Source organism: Mobula hypostoma, chromosome 1 (assembly GCF_963921235.1).
Source record: "Mobula hypostoma chromosome 1, sMobHyp1.1, whole genome shotgun sequence".
NCBI classification, from domain to species: Eukaryota; Metazoa; Chordata; class Chondrichthyes; order Myliobatiformes; family Myliobatidae; genus Mobula; species Mobula hypostoma.
This window is the reverse complement of record NC_086097.1, coordinates 193,985,710-194,009,122: the sequence shown is the minus strand read 5'-3', so window position 1 is coordinate 194,009,122 and position 23,413 is coordinate 193,985,710. Positions and strand designations below refer to the sequence as shown.

At 41.3% G+C, this 23,413-nt stretch overlaps 1 protein-coding gene across 5 annotated transcripts in view; it reads right to left on the bottom strand.

Moving 5' to 3' along the window:
• The window catches only part of lpin2 (lipin 2), a 207,011-nt gene that overhangs the window by 44,622 nt on the left and 138,976 nt on the right, over window positions 1-23,413 (bottom strand). For all 5 annotated transcript variants that reach the window (XM_063062490.1, XM_063062481.1, XM_063062499.1 and 2 more), the window contains exons 4-5: window positions 5,413-5,711; window positions 2,473-2,577 (exon numbers count right to left, since the gene is read on the bottom strand). In XM_063062490.1, coding sequence (XP_062918560.1) covers window positions 2,473-2,577; window positions 5,413-5,711 — 404 coding nt within the window. The remainder of the gene's footprint in view (window positions 1-2,472; window positions 2,578-5,412; window positions 5,712-23,413) is intronic.

Here is a 23,413-nt window from a genome sequence, read left to right as displayed (position 1 = left end):
TTTTCAGAACTATTCTTAATGGTAGAGGAACAGATTGTGTCTGCTTGCCTCAGAAATACAGTGCTACAGCTGGAGAATATTAAAGCTTCACGTCCTTCTTACTTTTGCATTTCCTTTTAATAGCTACGGGTGCTCAATGAGTTCAGCAGAATTGGCAATTCATTAAATGTACTACTTAAGGCAGAAAATGGTAACAATTGTGAAGTAATTCTCAGCATAATGTCTTTGTTCACATATGATTATTATTCCAGGATTTAAATTCATAAGCAAAGTGCAAATTAGCTTTCATTGAGCACTTGAGAATGCCTGGAGAAAAGATGAAAAGCAGTACTAACTCTTTTTATGTTATGAAGCTCCATCTTTCAGTTGAGAAATATCTTTGCACATCATAATCAACACACCTCTATCAATACTTTTAAATAGTATGCTTATCTGCATGAGGTACAGCACATGTTACTTCAGACAAGGTAGCAATCCAAATTTAGGAAATCAAGTTCCATTAACGTTATAAGATGGACTTTGAAACTATAGTCAGCCCTCCTTATCCATGAGTTCCACAGGCGCGAATTTAACCAACTGCGAATTGAGAAAACCCGGAAGTGCTCTTCCAGCACTTGTTGTTCAAACATATAGACTTTATTCCCTAAATGATGCAGTATTACAACTATTTTACATAGTATTTACATTGTATTAGGTATTATAAGTAATCTAGAGATGATTTAAAGTATATAGCAGGATGTGCATAGGTTATCGTGGATTGGGATCGAAAAAAAACGAAAGTTCTCTTACTAAGTAAGTCGGAACAGGTACATCTGGTATTATTTAGCGTCAGTTAGTCAAACATTTGTCTTAGTATATATTTTACCTTTCTATGCATATAAAACACTTAAGAAACGTATGTTTCAGCGCCGGGCTTGGGAACAAAAATTCCCGAGTTCGATCCAGTGACAGACCGCTCCCGAGAGTGCTCTCCATCCGTGCCAGGTTGATGTGCAGGATCAAAAACCTAAAACCCAATAATTAAACCACTGCGTTGCTTAGTAATAATTGTAGCTTTCATCAGGGCAGAGCCTTCCTCACTTTATCCTTTAAAATTGTTCCAATCATTGACCGACTGTAGCCTAACGCTCTTCCAATGACCGATGGCATTTCACCTCTTTCCAATTGCTTTATTATTTCCACTTTATTTTAAATCGTGATCGTGATTATTTCCATGAACAGAAACACTGCGGATTCAGAGCTCCACCGCTGGGTCCTAATGTCCACCGCACTGAGCCAGGTTAAATAAGGTCTGGGTTCCGCTAGGTCTTAAGGTCCACCGCATTGAGACAGGTCGAACAAGGGACTTGAGCATCCGTGTGTTTTGGTATCCGCAAGGGGTCCCAGAACCAATCCCTCGTGGATAAGGAGGGCCGACTATATGTAAATTATTTAATGACTGCTACTTGAATCTACAGGTTAAATTTACTATCAAAGGACGTAAACAACCCTGAGATTAGATTTTTTTTGCGGGTATATACAGTAAATCCAAGCAACAATAGATCAATGAAAAGACCACATCCAACAAAATGGACAAACAACCAACATGCAAAGGACAACAAACCGTGAAAATGTGAAAGAGAAAAAGATAATAAATAAACAATATATATATATATATATATATATATATATATATATATATATATTGAGAACATGAGATGAAAAGACCTTGAAAGTGAGTCCATAGGTTGTGGGAACAATTCAGTGATGGGGCAAGTGAAGTTATCCCCTCTGGTTCACAACCCTGATGGTTCAGAGGTAATAGTTGTTCCTGAACTGGTGGTGTGGGTCCTGAAGCTCCTGTACCTTCTTCCTGATGGAGGCAGTGAGAAGACAGTGTGGCCTGGAAGGTGGGAGTCCTTGATGATGGATACCCCTGATGCAGCCAGTCAGGATACTCTCCACATTATATCTATAGAAATTTGTCAAAGTTTGAGATGGCATGCCGAATCTTCACAAATTTCTAAGTAGAGGTGCTGCCGTGCTTTCTTTGTAATGGCACTTGCATGCTGGACCGAGAACAGATCCTCTGAATTGATAACATCAAGGTATTTAAAATTACTGATCCTCTGATCCCTCAATGACGACTGGCTCAAGGACTTCCAGCCTTCTCCTCCTGACGTTAATAATCAGCTCCCTGGTCTTGTTGACATTGAGTGAGAGGTTGTTGTTGCGACACCACTCAGCTGGACTTTCAATCTCCATCCTATAAGCTGATTCACTGTCACCTTTGATTCGGCCAATGGCAGTGGTGTCATCAGCAAACTTAAATATGACTTTGGAGCTGTGCTTAGCAGCAGTCCTAAGCATAAAGCCACTGACAAAGAAAAATATCTGCAATCTTAAAACCACTGCTACAATATATACTATATGCAAAACGATTAGAAGAAAAGTTTGTTATAATTTTCTTTGACTTAGTACTGCATGACATACCTCTCAACTGGAGACAAGTCACCATCAGAATGTGAGTAACTGACCTCATGCTGAAAAGCTGGAGATTCTTTCAACTCATTATCCTTCAAGGAATATATTGGACCCCTGGAAGAAGAAAACAATTGCATATCCTTTAAAATTATTAGCATATACTTTTACAAGTAATAAAAAAAAATCATATTTACAACTATTTCAGGTTTTCCAGATAACCTAATTTTTTAAAAAAAATGCACAATGGAGTTTTTTCACTATACTAATAATTGCAGATCTTTTTTTTGACTTTCGCGGGGTACAAGACAAAGATGTCTGTTAAGTCCCCTGTTATTTAATTTGGTGTTGGAACCCTTGGCCATTGCACTTTATGAAGCTAAAGATATTCATGGAATTTCCATAAATGAGACTATTCATAATGTCTCCTTATGCTGATGATCTCTTAGTTTATGTTTCGAATCCTGAAGAAGCCATTCCTAGTTTACTGAAATTATTAAATGAATTTGGAAAGTTTTTGGGATATAATCTAAACCTTTATAAATGTGAATTATTTCCTCTAAATGATTCTGCTTCTATATATGATGACATTCCTTTTAAAGTTACAGACTCTTTTAAATATTTAGGTATTATCATCACTAAAAATTATAGGGACTTTTATAGAGCTAATTTGGTTCCTATAGTGGATGTTATGAAGCAATTATTTTGTAGATGGAATCCACTTACACTTTCATTAGCTGGCCGAATTCATGCAGTTAAAATGATGATTTTACCAAAATTTTTATATGTATTTCAAAATACTTTTTTTTTAAACTAAGAAGTTTTTTGATCAGGTTGATTCTATTATTTCATCTTTTGTTTGGAATAATTCAAGTCCAAGAATTGGAAAATATCATTTACAAAAATTAAAAAAGGATGGAGGTCTTGCTCTGCCTAATTTAAGAATGTATTATTGGACTGTTAATATATGTTGTGTGTGTTCTTGGTTATTTTGGACTGATAAAAATGAACGACCATCTTGGGTTGATTTGGAGTTGAAAGCTGTGAAACAATTTTACTTAACTTTGTTATTAGGAGCTTCTTTACCTGTACAACTGGCCAAAATTTCTAATCTAAATTTATATCCTATGAATAAGCAGTCATTACAAATTTGGTAGCAATTTCGTAATTTTTTTAAATCTCAAAAAATTTAACCTTCTTAGTTTAATTTATCGCAATTATTTATTTAAACCTTCACTTAGTGATCCTACCTTTTTTCTTTGGAGGAATAAAGGAGTCTATTCCTTCATGGATCTGTTCCAAGAAGGCTGATTGATGTCTTTTAAGAAATTAGTAACTAAATACTCTCTCTTGTACTCACATTTCTTGCAATATCTTCAGGTCAGACATTTCTTACAAGAATATTTGAGTAATTTTCCATATATACAAGATTCTGACCTGTTAGACATTATTCTAAAAATGAATCCTTTAGTGAAAGGTCTTATTGGGAAAATTTATAATTTACTATTACAACAATACTCCTTCACTTAAGATTAAGCAAGATTGGGAAAGAGAGCTTAACATGACCTTGATAACAGAGGATTGGTTGCGAATTTTGAAGTTGGTTAACTCTTCTTTGATTTGTGCCAGTCACTCTTTAATTCAATTTAAAATTGTACATCGTTACTATTTGACAAAGGAGAGACTGTCTAAAATATTTCCTAATGTTGATAGTCAGTACAATAGATGCAAGACTGAGACAGCTACATTGACACATATGTTTTGGTTGTGTTCTGTATTGAAACAGTTTTGGAAATCTATTTTCTCCACAATTTCTAAAGCTTTAAAAATCAATTTACAACCTAATAAATTGACAGTTTTGTTTGGTATAATCCCTCAATATATTCATGGTATTTCTATATCAGACCAACATGTAATTGCATTTGATACATTATTGGCCAAAAGGGCTATTTTATTGAAATGGAAAGATGCCTCTGCTCCCACTTTGATACAATGGTTCTCTCAGGTGATGTTATGTCTTAGTTTGGAGAAAATCAGAAGTCGAACTTTTGATCCTCAATTTGACTTTGAGAAAAGGTGGGGTTCTTTTGCCTGCTACTATCATTTAATTTGAGTTAATTAAGATGGTCCCCTTCTGATTTTTGTTTAAATGGATTTGAGTTGGTGGATTGATGTTTTTCTTTTATGGAAGCTTGTATGGTGTATAGCTTCGGGGTTGTGCTCCCAATGGTTTTTTTTTCCAATTTTTTTTCCCCTGTTAGTAGGGTTTTTTTTTTGTTTTAGTTAGTAGAGGTTCTTTTTTCCTTCTTTCTTTTCCACAAAAAAATAGTTTTAACATTTTATTTTTTTTCTTATTATTATTACTGATATATTGTTTAGCTTTGTTAATCAGTTATTTGATAATTTAATTCTTATTGTACAGATTGACATGTTGACTTGATTACTTTAACGCTTTTTTGTTGATTTTCAATAATAATTAATAAAAAAGATTTTAAATGAAATGAGTTTTTTCACTAGGTTATTTCTGGCTCCTGGGAGAGCAATCCCATCACTCCCATTTCCACTCCCCTTATTTTCCCCTATTTTTCCCAACTTCATAAAAACAAAATCAAGGATATGTTAAGTGTAATGTGCTGTGGCCTGAAGCTAATAATTTTAATTATTAAATCAGCCAACAGCTCATTTCACAATTCACAGGAGTTTTCTTCCCTGCTAAGTTGTTGTCCTGCTTGGACAAGTAACATTTCTTTTTTAAAAAGGTCATTTATTCACCCAATTTGTAAATCTATTGAATCTTCTGCAGGGTAAACCATTTAGTTGTCAAAATGTTGACTGGCACCAACAGTAGACTGCTCTTTTAACCCCAAGGTATATTTTGCCAAAAGCCAATAAAATGTAGGTGCTTAAGGAGCCTTTTTAAAATAAAAAGTTGAAACTACAAGATGAAACAACCTGAAAGAGTGTGTTGGTTTGTCTTCGTCAGAACTCATGTCCATTTCAAATATCTCTTCACTTCCACCCGAGGTGCGATCTTCCTTTTTGCCATCTGATTTAAATTTTTTCTTACGCCGCTTTTTTTTCTTCCCCAAGCCTAAGCACACCACACTCTCAGGGTCTGCTTCCTGGACAACGTTCTCCAAATTCTGATCCTCCATTAGATTGGCTCCAGATTTTTCCAAGTTAATATCCTTGAAGAACTGCCCTTCTTCTGTATGGATGGGAGAAGTGGCCAAGTGAGGAGGAACTTCTTCCTAATTAAATCAAAATTGACAGCCTGTTCACAATGCAGAATATTCTCAATTGCAGACTAGAAATTACATCTGAAAATATTTTAGCAAGTAGTCTCAAATTAAAAGAAATAAGGAGCCTTTAACCCAAATCTACACAAACTGCTACTACCTCTTTCATGATCAATGACTTAAGTTTGAGCAGCGGCCAATCAGTGAGTGGAAACAAGAGAAGATGTAGTTCACTCAGGTTCGGTAATTGAGTACATAAGGCACTGATTCACAGCAGTTTGGTGTTTGAACAGCAACCAGTGATTGGGATTGATGGGCAAGAGCAAATAAAAGCAAGTTGGGGCAAGTGGAGCAGCCTTTGTTGGAGTGGACAGTGTTAGAGTGGTTATTTGAGGCCTTAGCTCTGAGGTTTCAGCATGGAGAAGCTTGAGTGAGCGGAACTGAAAAGCTGTAGCTAGATTCCTCCCCCATCCAACCCCACACCCCAGCCTAGTTTACTTATTGCTTCAGTTTAGAACAGTACGAATGCCAGGTAGGATAGTTGAATACTCCTCTTGCAAGCTATGAGAAGGCAGTGAGATCGCCAGTACCCCTGACAACTTGACCTGCAAGAAGTGCATCCAGCTGCAACTTCTAATATACCACATTAGGAGTTGGAGTTGGAACTGGATGAACTGCAGGTCATTCAGGAAGCTCAGCAGGTTATAGATAGGACATTTAGAAAGGTAGTTACACTCAAGGTGCAGGACTCAGGAGAATGTGAGAATCAGGAACTCTGTGGACGAGAACAAAATTTCCCAATGGTATGTTCCAGGGTCTGGGACATCTCAGATTGAGTCTTCAGCATTCTTGAGTAGGAGAGCAAGCAGCCAGAGGTCGTGGTCCATGTAGGTACCTGCGACATAGGTAGGAAGAGGGACAAGGTTCTACAAAATTAGTTCAAATGAGTTAGGGGCAAAGGACAGGACAGGACCTCCAGGGTTGTGATCTCAGGATTGTTACCCATGCCATGTGCTACAGAGGCCAGAAATAGGAAGATCTACCATGTGGCTAAAAAGATAGCGTAGGAGGGAGGGTATCAGATTTTTGGATCATTGGGCTCTCTTCCAAGGAAGGTGGGACCCGTGGAGAAGGGACAGTTTGTATTTGAACTGCAAGCGGACTAGTATCCTAGTGGGAAGGTTCACTTGTGCTGCATGGGAATGTTCAAACTAGAGTAGCAGGTGGATGGGAACTATTGTGCCAGAACAATTAGTGGAGGGGTTGCGGAGGCAGATGTTGTTACAACCTCAAACAAAGTCAGGAATCAAAAGGTTGAGTATGGTGGGACTAATGTTCTGAGTTACGTATATCTCAATGCAAACATTATTGTAGGAAAGGTAAATGAGCTCAGGACTTGGAACAACACATGGAATTATGATATTGTAGCCATTAGTAAGACTTGGTTGCAGGAGGGGTGGGACTGGCAGCTCAATATTCCGGGGTTCTATTGCTTTATACACGACAGAGGGAGGGATTAAGAGGGAGGGATTAAAAGGGAAGAAGTGGCGTTAGTAGTCAGGGAAAATGTGAAGGCAGTGCTCAGTCAGACAAAATGGAGAACTCATCTAGTAAGGCTGTATGGGTGGAACTGAGGAATAAGGTATAACAATGTTAATGAGGTTATATTATAGATCACCCAACAGTCCGTGGTATTTAGAGGAACAAATTGGTACAGAGTTCGCAGACTGTTGTGAGAAGCAAAAGATTGTTCTAATAGGTGATTTAACTTTCAACATATTGACTGGGACTCCCAAAGTGTAAAAGGATTAGATGGGATACAGTTTGTCAAATGTGTCAAGTGTGGTGTTCTCAGGATTGCTGCCAGTGCTACGTGATAGCGACGGTAAGAATTAGAGGAGATGGCAGTTGAATACGTGGCTGAGGAGTTGGTGCAGGGGACAGGGTTTTAGATTTTTGGATCATTGGGATCTCTTCTGGGGAGGGCGGGACCTGTACAGATTGGATGGGTTGCACCTGAACTCGAGGGGGAGCAATATCCTTGCAGGTAAGTTTGCTAGCATGGTTCGGGAGGGTTTAAACTAATTTGCAAGGGGGATGGGACCCAGAGCAATAGAGCAGTGAAAGAAGTGCATGGAGTAAAGCCAGATCTAACATATAGAGAGGCTTTGAGGAAAGAGAAGCAGAATAAATGGTGTAAAGACAGTAAGGTAGAAGGACTGAAATGTGTGTACTTCAATGCAAGAAGCATCAGGAACAAAGGTGATGAACTGAGAGCTTGGATACATACATGGAATTATGATGTAGTGGCCATTAGTGGCTGGCACCAGGGCAGGAATGGATTCTCAATATTCCTGGATTTCAGTGCTTTAAAAGGGATGTGGGGGGGGGGAGGGGAGGAGGGGTGGCATTACTAGTCAGGGATACTATTACAGCTACAGAAAGGGTGGGCAATGTAGCAGGATCCTCTTTTGAGTCAGTATGGGTGGGAGTCAGGAACAAGAAGGGAGCAGTTACTCTATTGGGAGTATTCTATGGGCCTCCTGGTAGCAGCAGAGATACCGAGGAGCAGATTGGGAGGCAGATTTTGGAAAGGTGCAAAAATCACAGGGTTGTTATCATGGGTGACTTTAACTTCCCTAATATTGATTGGCACCTGATTAGATCCAAGGGTTTGGACGGGGCAGAGTTTGTTAAGTGTGTCCAGGATGGCTTCCTGTCACAGTATGTTGACAGGCCGACTAGGGGGAATGCCATACTAGATTAGGTAACATACCGGGTCTGGTCACAGATCTCTCAGTGGGCAAACATCTTTTGAGAGACCACCGTTCCCTGGCCTTTAGCATTATCATGGAAAAGGATAGAATCAGAGAGGACAGGAAATTTAATTTTAATTGGGGAAGGGCAAATTATGAGGCTATAAGGCTAGAACTTGCAGGTGTGAATTGGGATGATGTTACCTGAGGTTTAGGAAGCAAGGATCAGATGGGTTTATTGAGGAATATACGGTAGCAAGAAAGGAGCTTAAGAAGGGACTGAGGAGAGCAAGAAGGGGGCATGAGAAAGCCTTAGCATTAGGGTAAAGGAAAACCCCAAGGCATTCTTCAATTATGTGAAGAACAAAAAGATGACATTAGTGAAGGTAGGACCGATTAGAGATAAAGGTGCGAAGATGTGCCTGGACGCTGTGGAAGTGAGCAAGGTCCTCAATGAATACTTCTCTTCGGTATTCACCAATGAGAGGGAATTTGAAGATGGTGAGGACAATATGAGTGAGGTTGATGCTCTGGAGCATGGTGATATTAAGGGAGAGTTGGTGTTGGAGTTGTTAATATACATTAGGACGGATAAGTCCCTGGGGCCTGACAGAATATTCCCCAGGCTGCTCCACAAGGTGAGGGAAGAGACTGCTGACCCTCTGGCTACGATCTTTATGTCCTCGTTGTCAACGGGAATGGTACTGGAGGATTGGAGGGAGGCGAATGTTGTCTCCTTGTTCAAAAAAGGTAGTAGGGATAGTATGGGTAATTATAGACCAGTGAGCCTTACGTCTGTGGTGGGAAAGCTGTTGGAAAAGATTCTTAGAGATAGGATCTATAGACATTTAGAGAATCATGGTCTGATCAGGGACAGTCAGCATGGTTTTGTGAAGGGCAGATCGTGTCTAACAAGCCTGATAGAGTTCTTTGAGGAGGTGACCAGGCATATAGATGAGGGTAGTTTAGTGGATGTTATCTACATGGATTTTAGTAAGGCATTTGACAAGGATCCACATGGTAGGCTTATTCAGGAAGTCAGAAGGCATGGGATCCAGGGAAGTTTGGCCAGGTGGATTCAGAATTGGCTTGCCTGCAGAAGGCAGAGGGTTGTGGTGGAGGGAATACATTGGGATTGGAAGGTTGCGACTAGTAGTGTCCCACAAGGATCGGTTCTGGGATCTCTACTTTTTGTGATTTCTATTAACGACCTGGATGTGGGGGTAGAAGGGTGGGTTGGCGAGTTTGCAGACGACACAAAGGTGGGTGGTGTTGTGTTGTAGATAGTGTAGAGAATTGTCGAAGATTGCAGAGAGACATTGATAGGATGCAGAAGTGGGCTGAGAAGTGGCAGATGGAGTTCAACCCAGAGAAGTGTGAAGTGGTACACTTTGGAAGGACAAACTCCAAGGCAGAGTACAAAGTAAATGGCAGAATACTTGGTAGTGTGGAGGAGCAAAGGGATCTGGGGGTACATGTCCACAAATGCCTGAAAGTTGCCTCACAGGTAGATAGGGTAGTTAAGAAAGCTTATGGGGTGTTAGCTTTCATGAGTCGAGGAATAGAGTTTAAGAGTTGCGAGTTAATGATGCAGTTCTATAAATCTCTGGTTAGGCCACACTTGGAGTATTGTGTCCAGTTCTGGTCGCCTCACTATAGGAAGGATGTGGAAGCATTGGAAAGGGTACAGAGGAGATTTACTAGGATGTTGCCTGGTTTAGAGAGTATGCATTATGATCAGAGATTAAAGGAGCTCGGGCTTTACTCTGTGGAGAGAAGGAGGACGAGAGGAGACATGATAGAGGTATACAAGATATTAACAGGAATAGATAGAGTGGACAGCCAGCACCTCTTCCCCAGGGTAACACTGCTCAATACAAGGGGACATGGCTTTAAGGTAAGTAGTGGGAAGTTCAAGGGTGATATTAGAGGAAGGTTTTTTTACTCAGAGAGTGGTTGGTGCGTGGAATGCACTGCCTGAGTCAGTGGTGGAGGCAGATTCACTAGTGAAATTTAGGAGACTACTAGACAGGTATATGGAGGAATTTAAGGTGGGGGGGGTATATGGGAGGCAGAGTTTGAGGGTCAGCACAACATTGTGGGCTGAAGGGCCTGTACTGTGCTGTACTATTCTATGTTCTAGGTTCATGATGTTTCCTTAATCAGTGCATGGAAGATCCAATAAGGTATGTGTGATATATGTGTATGGTATTAGGGAATGGGACAGGGCAGGTTCAGAAGGTTGTGTAGGGGAACACTTTGCATCTAGTGATCCAAATGCCATTAGTTTCAAAGTAAATATGGAGAAAGGATAGGTCTGGTCCATGGATTGAGATTCTAACTTGGTGGCATCAGAAAGGATCTGGCAAGTGTGGATTGGGACAGGCTGTTTTTTGGCAAAGCTGTACTTGGTAAGTGGGAGACAATCAAAAGTAATATTGAGATTACAAAGTTATGTGCCTGTCAGAATAAAAGGTAAAGTTAACAGGTTTAGGGATCCTTGCTTTGCAAGATATTGAGACACCAGTTAAGAAAAAAAAAAGGAGGTGCATAGTAGGTATAGACAGGTTGGAACAAATTAGGTATTTATGGAGTATAAGAAATGCAAGAGAACGTTGAAGAAAGAAATCAGGAGTGCTAAAAGAAAGCACAGGGTTGCCCTAGCAGACAATCTGAAGGAGAATTCTACGTGTTTCTACAGCCGTGTTGAGAGCAAAAGGATTGGAAGGGACAAAAATTGGTCCTCTGAAAGATTAGAATGGTAATCCATGTGTGGAGCCAAAAGAGATGGCTGAGATCTTAAATGGATTTTCTGCATTTCTATTTACTTAGGAGACAGACACAGAGTCTATGGAATTGAGGCTAAGCAGTAGTGAGACCCAATACAGATTACAGAGGAGGTGTTTGCTGTCCTGTAACAAACTAGGGTGAATAAATCCCCAGGTCCTGACAAGGAGTTCCTTCGGACCCTGTGGAACGCAAGTGCAGAAATTGCAGGGGCTCTATCAGAGATATGTACAGTGGCCAAGAAAAGTATTCACCCCCTTGGAAGCTTTCATGTCTTATTGTTTTACAACATTGAATCTCAGTGGATTCAATTTGGCTTGTTTTACACTGCTCAATAAAAAAAACTCTTCCATCTCAAAGTGAAAACAGGTCTCTACAAAGTGAGATAAATCAGTAACAAATATAAAACACAAAATAATTGATTGCATAAGAATTCATCCCTTTAATGTGACACACCAAATTATCACTGGTGCAGCCAATTGGTTTTAAATGTCACATAATTAAATTGAGATCACGTGTGTGCAGTCAAGGTGTTTCAATTGACTGCAGTAAAAATACACCTGTATCTGGAAGGTCCAACTGCTGGTGAGTCAGTATCCTGGCAAAAACTACACCAAGATGACGAAAAAACATTCCAAGCAACTCCGCAAAAATGTTATTGAAAAGCACAAGTCAGGAGATGGATACAAGAAAATTTCCAAGTCACGGAATATCCCTTGGAGTACAGTTAAGTCAATTAAGAAATGGAAAGTCTGGCATAGCTGTAAATCTGCCTAGAGCAGGCCCCCTCAAAAACTGAGTGACCATGCAAGAACGGGACTGGTGAGGGAGGCCACCAAGAGACATATGACAACTCTGGAAGAGTTGCAAGCTTCAGTGGCTGAGATGGGAAAGACTGCAGATACAACCATTGCCCATGTGCTTCACGAGTTGCAGATTTAAGGGAGATTGGCAAAGAGAAATCCACAGTTAAAAGAAACTCACATGAAATCTCAGCTAGAGTTTGCCAGAAGGCATGTGGGAGACTCTGAAGACAGCTGGAAGAAGGCTCTATGATCTGATGAAGCCAAAATTTAGTTTTTTGCCCATCAGACTAAAAGCTATGCTTGGCATAAGCCAAACACCATACATCATCAAAAACACCATCCCTACCATGAAGCACGGTGGTGGCTGCATCATGTTGTGGGGATGCTTCACTGCAGCAGGCCCTGGAAAGCTTGTAAAGGTAGGGGGCAAAATGAATGCTGCAAAATACAGGGAAATCCTGGAGGAAAACCTGCTGCAGTCTGCAAGAGAATTGCGACTTAGGAAAAGATATATTTTCCAGCAAGACAATGACCTCAAGCACAAAGCCATAGATGCACAGGAGTAGCTTAAAAACAAAGTTAATGTCTGGAGTGGCCAAGTCAGCATTCAGACCTCAATCCAATTGAGAATTTGTGGCTGGACTTAAAAGGGCTGTTCACTCACAATCCCCATGCAATCTGACAGAGCTTGAGCAATTTTGTGAATAGGAAAAGAATATAGTGACCAAATCTGCAAAGCTGATCAGGACCTATCCAAACAGACTCAAGGCTATAATTGCTGCCAATGATGCATTTACAAAATACCAACTTAAAGGGGGTGAATACTTATGCAATCTATTGTGTTTTATTATATTTATAATTCATTTAGACTACTTTGTAGAGATTGTTTTCACTTTGACACAGAAGAGTATTTTTCTGTTGATCAGTGTCAAAAAAGCCAAATTTGATCCACTATGATTCAATGTTGTAAAACAATAAAATATGAAAACTTCCAAGGGTGGGTGGGTGGGGAATACTTTTTACAGGCACTGTAAATCATCCTTAGTGACAGGTGAGGTACAGGAGGATAACTAATGTTGTTCTATTGTTTAAGAAAGGCTCTAAAAATAAAAGCAGGAGATTATAGGCCGGTGAGCCTGAGATCAGTTATGGGGAAGTTAGTGGAAGCTATACTACGGGACCAGATACGAGTACAGATATGCGTCGCTTAATGTTCATGATACGTTCTGTGAAATAGGACGTTAAGTGATTTGGACTTTGTGCAAACACCATATTATATACTTAGCAAACCTATATGGAGTACTGTAGTGTACCTGTATTGACTAAATAGCCTCAAACTTACACTAAAACTGTATACTGTACACTATAATACATACACTAATTTATTTCATTTTAACCTTTTTAATTTTTTTCACTTTTTAAACTTTTATGTAAACACTTTCTTAGCCTATATAACACACAAATTATCAAAGATGATCAGGATCATCCACATCACTATTCTCAACTTCCTCATAGTGTTCCACTGGAAGAGTTTTCAGTCAAATAACCTGCGTTTGGAAGCCATGATGCACTTTACGGTAATATTTTCGAAAGAAAATTAAACAAGGAGATAACGCTACTACACTCAAGAGACGCGCGATACACGAGATTGGTTATGTCCGCTATGTCATGTTCTCCGATCGGGACTACGGACGTATATGCGATCGAATGTTGTCCGAATGGACGTTAAGCAGCACACACCTGTATTTGCATAGACTGGGACTGATTAACGATAGCAAGCATGGCCTAGTGTACAAGAAGTTATGTTTAACCAATCCTATGGAATCTTTGAGGAAGTTACCAGGGAAGTTGATGAAGGCAAGGCAGTAGATATTCTCTATATGGACTTTAGCAAGGCATTTGACAAGATTCTGTCTGGGAGGCATGTCAGGAAGATTCAGTCACTTGGCATTCAAGAGGAGGTAATACATTTGATTAGACATTGGCTTTGTTGGAGAAGCCAGAGAGTGATATTAGATGGTTACCTCTCTGACTGAAGGCTTGTGACTAATGGAGTGCTGCAGGGATCAGTGTTGGGTCTATTGTTGTTTGCCATCTATATCGATGATCTGGATGATAATGTGGCTAACTGGATCAGCAAACTGCGGATGACACCAAGACTGGGAATGCAGTGGACAGTGACGAAGACTATTAGAGCTTGCAGTGGGATCTGGACCAGCTGGAAGAATGGGCTAAACAAAATGGCAGATGAAATTTAATGCAGACAAGTGTGGTGCATTGCATTTCAGTAGGACCAACCAGGGTAGGTCTTACACAGTGAACGGTAGGGCACTGAGAAGTGCAGTTTAAAAAAAGGATTGGGGAAAACGGGTCTACAACTCATTGAAAGTTGTGGGACAGATAGGGTCGTAAAGAAAGCTTTTGGCACATTGGCCTACATAAATCAATGAATTGAGTACAGGAGCTGGGATGTTATTTTGAAGTTGTAAAAGATGTTGGTGGGGACTAATTTGGAGTATTATGTACAATTTTGTTCATCTACCAACAGTTAAGATGTAAATAAAGTTGAAAGAGTACAAGGAAAATTTACAAGGATATTACCAGGACTGGAAAGCCTGAGTTATAAGAAAAGATTAAATAGGTTAGGACTTTATTCCTTGGCTTCTTGGAGTAGTTTGAGGTTGAGCACACTGGGGGGGGGGGGGGGGCAGAGAAAATCAGCAATTCTGGATTGAATGTTGTGTAAACAACTGGATATAATTCAGTAGCTTAAATTAATGGAGCCATAAAAGCCAAAGAGAGGGCATATAATAAAACAAAAATTAGTGGATAGTTAGAGAATTCGGAACTTAAAAGAAATCAACAGAAGGCAACTAAAAAAACTCATGGCGGGGGAGAGATGGAAGACTAAATATGAAGTTAAGCTAGCAAATAATATCAAAAATTATACCAAAAGTTTTTTTCCAAAATATAAAGAGTAAAAGAGTGACAAGAGTAGATATTGGACCATTGGAAAATGACACAGGTGATATAATAACGATGGACAAGGAAATGGCGGCCCAAAATGTCGACTATACTCTTTTCCTGGATTCTGTCTGGCCTGCTGAATTCCTCCAGCATTGTGTGTGTGTTGCTCTTTTTTAGATTGGTTGCTGGTGACTCGTGGTTTTCCACAGGGGTCTGTGTTGGACCGATTCATGTTATGCTGTATATCAACAATTTGGATGATAAAATTGATGGTTTGTTTGCAGATGGTAAGACAAACGAAAAAGCAGGTAGTGCTGGGGAAGCAGAGAGGCTGCAGAAGGACTTGGATAGATTGGGAGAATGGCCAAGGTAATGGCAGAGGGAATACAGTGCCAGAAAGCACATGGTCATGCATTTTGGCAGAAGGAACAAAAGCATAGACCATTTTCTAAATGGAGCCAAAATTCAAAATCCAAGGTGCAAAGGGACTTGGGAGTCCTTGTGCAGGATTTCCCTAAAAGGTTATCTTGCAGGTTGAGTTGCTGGTGAGGAAGGTAAATGCAATGTTAGCATTCATTTCGAGAGGACTAGAACATAAAAGCTAGGATGTAATGTTGAGTCAGTATAAGGCACTGGTGAGGCCTCACTTGGAGTGTTGTGAGCCAGTTTTGGGCTCCTTATCTAAGGAAGGGTGCGCTGACATTGAAGAGGGTTCAGAAGAGGTTCATGAGAATGATTCCAGGAATGAAAGGTTTATCATATGGGCGATGATTGAAGACTCTCGGCCTGTACTCATTGGAATTACTGAAGCCTATCGAGTGTTGAAGAGCCCAGATAGAATGAATGTGGAGAGAACGTTTCCTACAGTAGGGGAGTCTAGGACCAGAGCACACAGCCTCAAAATAGAGGGATGTCCATTTCGAATTGAGATGAGCGGGAATTTATTTAGCCAGAGGGTGATAAACCTTTGGAACTCATTGGCACAGGCGGCAGTGGAGGGCAGGTTACCGGATGCATTTAAGGCAGGGATTGGAAGGCTCTGGATTAGTCAGTGTGTGAAAGGTTATGGAAAGAAGGCAGGAAAATGGGTTCTGCAGGAAATGGATCAGCCACGATGAAATGGTGGAGCAGGCTCACTGGGTCAAATAGCCTAATTCTGCTCCTACATCTTATGGTCTATGGCCCAATAGGCCTGTTTCTGTGCTTTTATGTTCTCTGAGTCTACACAAGAAAGACATTCTCGATGAGGGGTTTTCTAAGGACAAACAAGTTTCTTGTTTACAAGAATCATACTTTTCTGCAGTATTTACTTCATACATTCCCATGTAAAAAAGGTGTTAAGGACAAATGAAATCAAAAGAAACTGAAAAATGTGATTTAAAGAACGTTAGACTGTTTGTGGAAGAATTAGATCCAAATGTAGTTGTGTCAAATTCAAGAGACCAAATACACGGAGGAAGACAAAACTAGATGAAGGAAGTCATAGAAACCAAATGCTGGTGAAATCAAATGTGCTGTAAGAAAGCAGTCTCATAAAAGACTGCAGAAAGCTTATAATTAAAACCTGCTGCCTGAAGCTCATGTTCTCAGCAAGAGAAGAAAACCTTTTTACTAGAGCAATTAGGTTACTTCCTCAGTCCATTTTAAAATAGCAGTGCTTGCAAATTATATAAAAGACAGGAAAACCAGAGCTGCAGATTTTAAAACTGACCAGTTTCCTTAACAAAATGACCTGCACAAGAAAAATGGACATAACATAACAGCAGGATCAAGACAGACATCATTTCATTCAAACTATTCAAAAATTTAAAATTGCATTAATTTAACCCAAAGCATTTATTTATCCAATGTCTGCAGCAGTAGCTAAATCATTCTCAGGGCCAGAATACTGACACTGCTTCTGCCTAGCACTCAATGACCACTGACAAGATTGACAAATAGTGGAAAATTTCATGCCACCTATTGATCATTGGTGTGTGGGTTGTTTCAAGATGATCGACCCTAGCAATGGAACAAATTCAGCAAAGCAAAAAAAGCATCTCTCCCCCCACATACATACACAGACATTTTATGCATAATTGAACTTTCAAAATTACAGAATTTCTTCTGGTTCTATAGTTTTCCTCATTGCTTAGTCTAGTTGGGATTCCCATTGCTTATATCCTGCCTTGCAATCCTTTATTTCAGCCACCAAAAACCAGAGTTGAAAACACCTTGGTAGCCGCCTGACTATTTCTCAGTTTCATGAGTTTAGTGTTTTGTGCAGGAGGAAGCAGCACATATGGGACACATTTCACGTCGGAAAAAATGTTAACTTGCAACCCACTTTTAATCAAACTTGGCTCCAATTATTTCCATTAAGAGCAGCATGTCAAAGTAACTTTTGGAGAAATATGTAGTTTCAAGCCAACAGTCCTTTAGCCAATTTCATTTATAACAGACCAATGCATTGAAGTATGTTGTGGAACCAACAAATCATACAGGAATAACTTGGCTCCTGTGTAAAAGTACAAAACATATTTGTGGGAGAGCACACAACAGACAATCTCATCGGGTCCCTCAACACAGCCTCTTTAGTCAAGAAAGCACAGTGGTGTCTCCACTTCCTCAGGAGATTGGGGTCAGCAAGGCTTTGCCCGCCCCCACTCCATTCAAACCAATATTTACAAGAACACCATTGAGGGAGTATTGATCAGCTGCATCACCGTCTGAAACAGGAATTGCAAGGCATCTGACCACAAGACTCACAAAGGACTGAGAGTCTTGTTTCTTTCTGGACACCAACCAGTTCCCTCCTACCACCACTCTCTTCCCTCTAGTGGAACTTGTCCTCACTCTTAATAATTTCTCCTTTGGCTCCTTCCACATCCTTCAAACAAAAAGTGTAGCCATAGGCACTCACATGCCTGCCTTTTCGTTGCTTATTTAGAACAGTCTGTGGTCCAAGCCTACGCTGGTGTCTGTCCTCCACTTTTCCTACACTAAATTAACGACAACATTGGTGCTGCTTCCTTAACACAGGCGGAGTTCGTCGACTTCGCCTCCAACTTCCACCCCGCCCTCAAATTTATCTGGTTCATTTCTGACACCTCTCTCAATCTCTGAAAACAGCTTATCCACAGAAGTCTGTTATAAACCTGCGGACTCCCACAGCTACCTGGACTATACCACTTCCCAACCTGTTACTTGCAAAAATGCCATCCCTTTCTCTCAATTCCTCTGTCTCCGCCACATCTGCTCTCTGGATGAGGCTTTTTATTCCAGAATGAATGAGATGTCCTCCTTCTTCAAAGAAAGGGGCTTCCCTTCCTCCACCATCAATACTGCCCTCAAACATATCTCTTCCATTTCACGCACGACTGCTCTCACCCTATCCTCCTGCCACCCTACCAAAGATAGGGTTCCTCTTGTCCTCACCTACCACCCCATTAGCTTCCGTGTCCAGCATATAATTCTCTGTAACTTCCCTGCCATCTCCAATGGGATCTCACCAAGCTCATCTTTCCCTCTCCCCCACTTCCTGCTTTCCACAGGAATTGCTCCCTAAGCAACTCCCTTGTCCATTCATCCTTCCCCACTAATCTCCCATTTGGCACATCCTTGTAAGTGGAACAAGTGCTACACCTGCCCCTACACCCTACACCTCCTCCCTCACTACCATTCAGGACCCCAAATGTTCCTTCCTGGTAAGGCGATACCAGGACTTGTTAGTCTGTCGGGGTCATATACTGTGTCCCATGTTCCTGGTGTGGCCTCCTATATATCAATGAGACTCAACATAGATTGGGAGACCGCTTCGCTGAGCACCTACACTCCATCTGACAGAAGAAGCGGAATATCCCAATGGCCCCCATTTAAATTCCACTTCCAATTCTGATATGTCTATCCATGGCCTCCTCTACTGTCACAATGAAGCCACACTCAGGTTGGAGGAACAACACCTTAGATTCCGTCTGGGTCGCCACCAAGCTGATGGCATGAACATCGATTTCTTGAACTTCTAGTAATAGAAACCATAGCACAGAAACAGGCCTTTTGGCCCTTCTTGGCTGTGCCAAACCATATTCTGCCTAGTCCTACTGACCTGCACACGGACCATATCCCTCCATACACCTCCCATCCATGTATCTGTCCGATTTATTCTTAAATGTTAACAAAGAACCCGCATTTACCACCTCGTCTGGCAGCTCATTCCATACTCCCACCACTCTCTGTGTGAAGAAGCTCCCCCTAATGTTCCCTTTAAACTTTTCCCCCCTCACCCTTAACCCATGTCCTCTGGTTTTTTCTCCCCTTGCCTCAGTGGAAAAAGCCTGCTTGCATTCACTCTATCTATACCCATCATAATTTTATATACCTCTATCAAATCTCCCCTCATTCTTCTACACTCCAGGGAATAAAGTCCTAACCTATTCAACCTTTCTCTGTAACTGAGTTTCTCAAGTCCCAGCAACATCCTTGTAAACCTTCTCTGCACTCTTTCAACCTTATTTATATCCTTCCTGTAATTTGGTGACCAAAACTGAACACAATACTCCAGATTCGGCCTCACCAATGCCTTATACAACCTCATCATAACATTCCAGCTCTTATACTCAATACTTCGATTAATAAAGGCCAATGTACCAAAAGCTCTCTTTACGACCCTATCTACCTGTGACGACACTTTTAGGGAATTTTGTATCTGTATTCCCAGATCCCTCTGTTCCACTGCACTCCTCAGTGCCTTACCATTAACCCTGTATGTTCTACATTGGTTTGTCCTTCCAACGTGCAATACTTGTCAGTATTAAACTCTATCTGCCATTTTTCAGCTCATTTTTCCAGCTGGTCCAAGTCCCTCTGCAGGCTCTGAAAACCTTCCTCACTGTCTACTACACCTCCAATCTTTGTATCATCAGCAAACTTGCTGATTCAATTTACCACATTATCATCCAGATCATTGATATAGATGACAAATAACAATGGATCCAGCACTGATCCCTGAGGCACACCAGTAGTCACAGGCCTCCACTCAGAGAAGCAATTCTCTACCACCACTCTCTGGCTTCTTCCATCGAGCCAATGTCTAATCCAATTTACCACCTCTCCATGTATACCTAGCGACTGAATTTTCCTAACTAACCTCCCATGCGGGACCTTGTCAAAGGCCTTACTGAAGTCCATGTAGACAATATCCACTGCCTTCCCTTCATCCACTTTCCTGGTAACCTCCTCGAAAAACTCCAATAGATTGGTCAAACATGACCTACCACGCACAAAGCCATGTTGACTCTCCCTAATAAGCCCCTGTCTATCCAAATGCTTGTAGATTCTGTCTCTTAGTACTCCCTCCAATAACTTACCTACTACTGACGTTAAACTCACCGGCCTATAATTTCCCGGATTACTTTTCGATCCTTTTTTAAACAACGGAACAACATGAGCCACTCTCCAATCCTCCAGCACTTCACCCGTAGACAGCGACATTTTAAATATTTCTGCCAGGGCCCCTGCAATTTCAACACTAGTCTCCTTCAAGGTCCGAGGGAACACTCTGTCAGATCCCGGGGATTTATCCACTTTAATTTTCCTCAAGACAGCAAGCACCTCCTCCTTTTCAATCTGTACAGTTTCCATGGTCTCACTACTTGATTCCCTCAATTTCATAGATTTCATGCCAGCTTCTTTAGTAAATACAGACGCAAAAAACCTATTTAAGATCTCCCCCATTTCCTTTGGTTCCGCACAAAGCCGACCACTCTGATCTTCAAGAGGACCAATTTTATCCCTTACAATCCTTTTGCTCTTAATATACTTGTAAAAGCTCTTTGGATTATCCTTCACTTTGACTACCAAGGCAACCTCATGCCTTCTTTTAGCCCTCCTGATTTCTTTCTTAAGTATTCTCTTGCACTTCTTATACTCCTCAAGCACCTGATTTACCCCGTTTCCTATACATTTCATACAACTTCCTCTTCTTCCTTATGTTACGTACCCCGTAACTGGGTTGCCAATCCAGCAGAAATGGATCACTCAGTTGGAGTCTGGATTACTAGAACTAAGAAAGTTTTACTAAAGAAACAAGCAACACAGTAATCGAAAGGATAATAAATGCAACAGTTCAGCAATGATAAACACACATGTGCACAGAATTAAGATAACAGGATCAACCAAGCTCTATCGTTGTCTCGGGGTAAATGACCAATTTCAAAGTGACACAAAGTCCAGTTCAATTTAGTTCAGTTCGCAGTAATCGTTACCATGGCAATGGACAATGTGGGGGGAAGGAGAGAGAGAACGAATGATCATTCGAAACGGCTTCCACACACAGACCTGCGATATTGCTCACAAGCAGCTTTCGGGCGAGTCCTTTGTGATGTCATCTGAGGTCACCGACTGTGACCCCTCCTCCAGGTGCAGTTGATCCTCTGCAGTGAACCCGGCACCCAAGCGAGGGTGGACACACACCGGGTTCCCGCTGATCGTACCTTTCCACCCTGTGCGTTTATGGTCCGATACTTCCCACCGACTTGTGAGAGGCGCACCGCTTCCAGGGTCTCGTTACCTCGGGTGTCGTGTGTGTGTTGCCTTAGCGAACCTGTCCCTTTTTATCCCCCTGCTGGGGTATCGCCTGTCCATCACTTCAAACAGTTCAGGGTTCAAAGGGGGAGCCGATCTTGACAATACCCAGACTGATGGCTCCTTCATTAACACCTCCAAATGCTGCTTCATTGTGCGCCTTATCTCTCCCTCCCCTGAGGACAGGTGGCAGACCAACTGCTGATGCCACTGGTGCTAGCCCAGGCCAGCAAACATCTTAATTTATATGTATTCTCGTCACATTTATCAGAGTTGCAATATCCCTTAAGAACCAAGGTTCCTTATTCCTATTCAATTTGCCTTTGATCCTGACAGGAACATACAAACTCTGCACTCTCAAAATTTCCCCTTTGAAGGCTTCCCACCTACCAATCACATCTTTGCCAGAGAACAACCTGTCCCAATCCACACCTTTTAGATCCTTTCTCATTTCTTCAAATTTGGCCTTCTTCCAGTTCAGAACCTCAACCCTAGGACCAGATCTATCCTTGTCCATGATCAAATTGAAACTAATGGTGTTATGATCACTGGAACCAAAGTGCTCCCCTACACAGACTTCTGTCACTTGCCCTAATTCGTTACCTAACAGGAGATCCAATATTGCATCCCCTCTAGTTGGTCCCTCTATATACTGATTTAGAAAACTTTCCTGAACACATTTTACAAACTCTAAACCATCTAGACCGTATGGGAGTCCCAATCAATGTATGGAAAATTAAAATCCCCTACCACCACAACTTTATGTTTCCTGCAGTTGCCTGCTATCTCTCTGCAGATTTGCTCTTCCAAGTCTCGTTGACTATTGGGTGGTCTGTAATACAATCCCACTAATGTGGCCATACCTTTCCTGTTTCTCAGCTCCACCCATAAGGACTCAGTAGACAAGCCCTCTAATCTGTCCTGCCTGAGCACTGCTGTAATATTTTCCCTAACAAGCAATGCTACTCCCCCACCTTTCATTCCTCTGCCTCGATCACATTTGAAACATCGGAACCCTGGAATATTAATATAATGCCCCCCTTCACCATTCCCCATCCCTTTTTCCCTTTCTCACCTGGTCTCCTTGCCTGCCCACCACCTCCCCTCTGGTGTTCCTCCCCGCTTTTCTTTATTCCATGGCTTTGGCCCTCTCCTATCAGATTCCCCCTTCTCCAGCCCTGTATCTCTTTCACCAATCAACTTCCCAGCTCTTTACTTTACTTCACCCCTCCCCCTCTGGGTTTCACCAAATTATCTTGTTTCTCCCTCCCCTCCCCCCACCTCTTAAATCTACTCATCTTATCCCTCCAGTCCTGCTGAAGGATCTTGGCCTGAAACGTTGACTGTACTCTTTTCCATAGATGCCTCCTGGTCTGCTGAGTTCCTCCAGCATTTTGTGTGTGTTGCAAAGGATTGTCAGGAGTGTTGAGAGGATCATTGGGATCTCTCTTCCACCCATCCATGATACTTACTGAGCACTATGTACGTAGGGCCCTTAGCATTGTCAATGATCCTTCTCGTCCATCCATCAATCTCTTTGGCCCCCTACCATCAGGCAGAAGGTACCACAGCACTAGGACAATAACTGCTAGGATGGGAAATAGTTTCTTCCCCCAGGCCATGAGACTACTGAACTCCCTGACACCACCCAGGTTTCACCCCTTATGAAATGCCAATAGTGTTATATTTGTGATGCAAATGCACCTTATTGTATGTAAATTCATTTGTGATAACATTACTGAGTAATTTGTACCTCGGCCTGGAGGAATCTTGCTCGGTTTGGTGGTGTACAAGTATACAGTTGAAATGGCATTAAACTTGAACTAGAGTGAAGAAA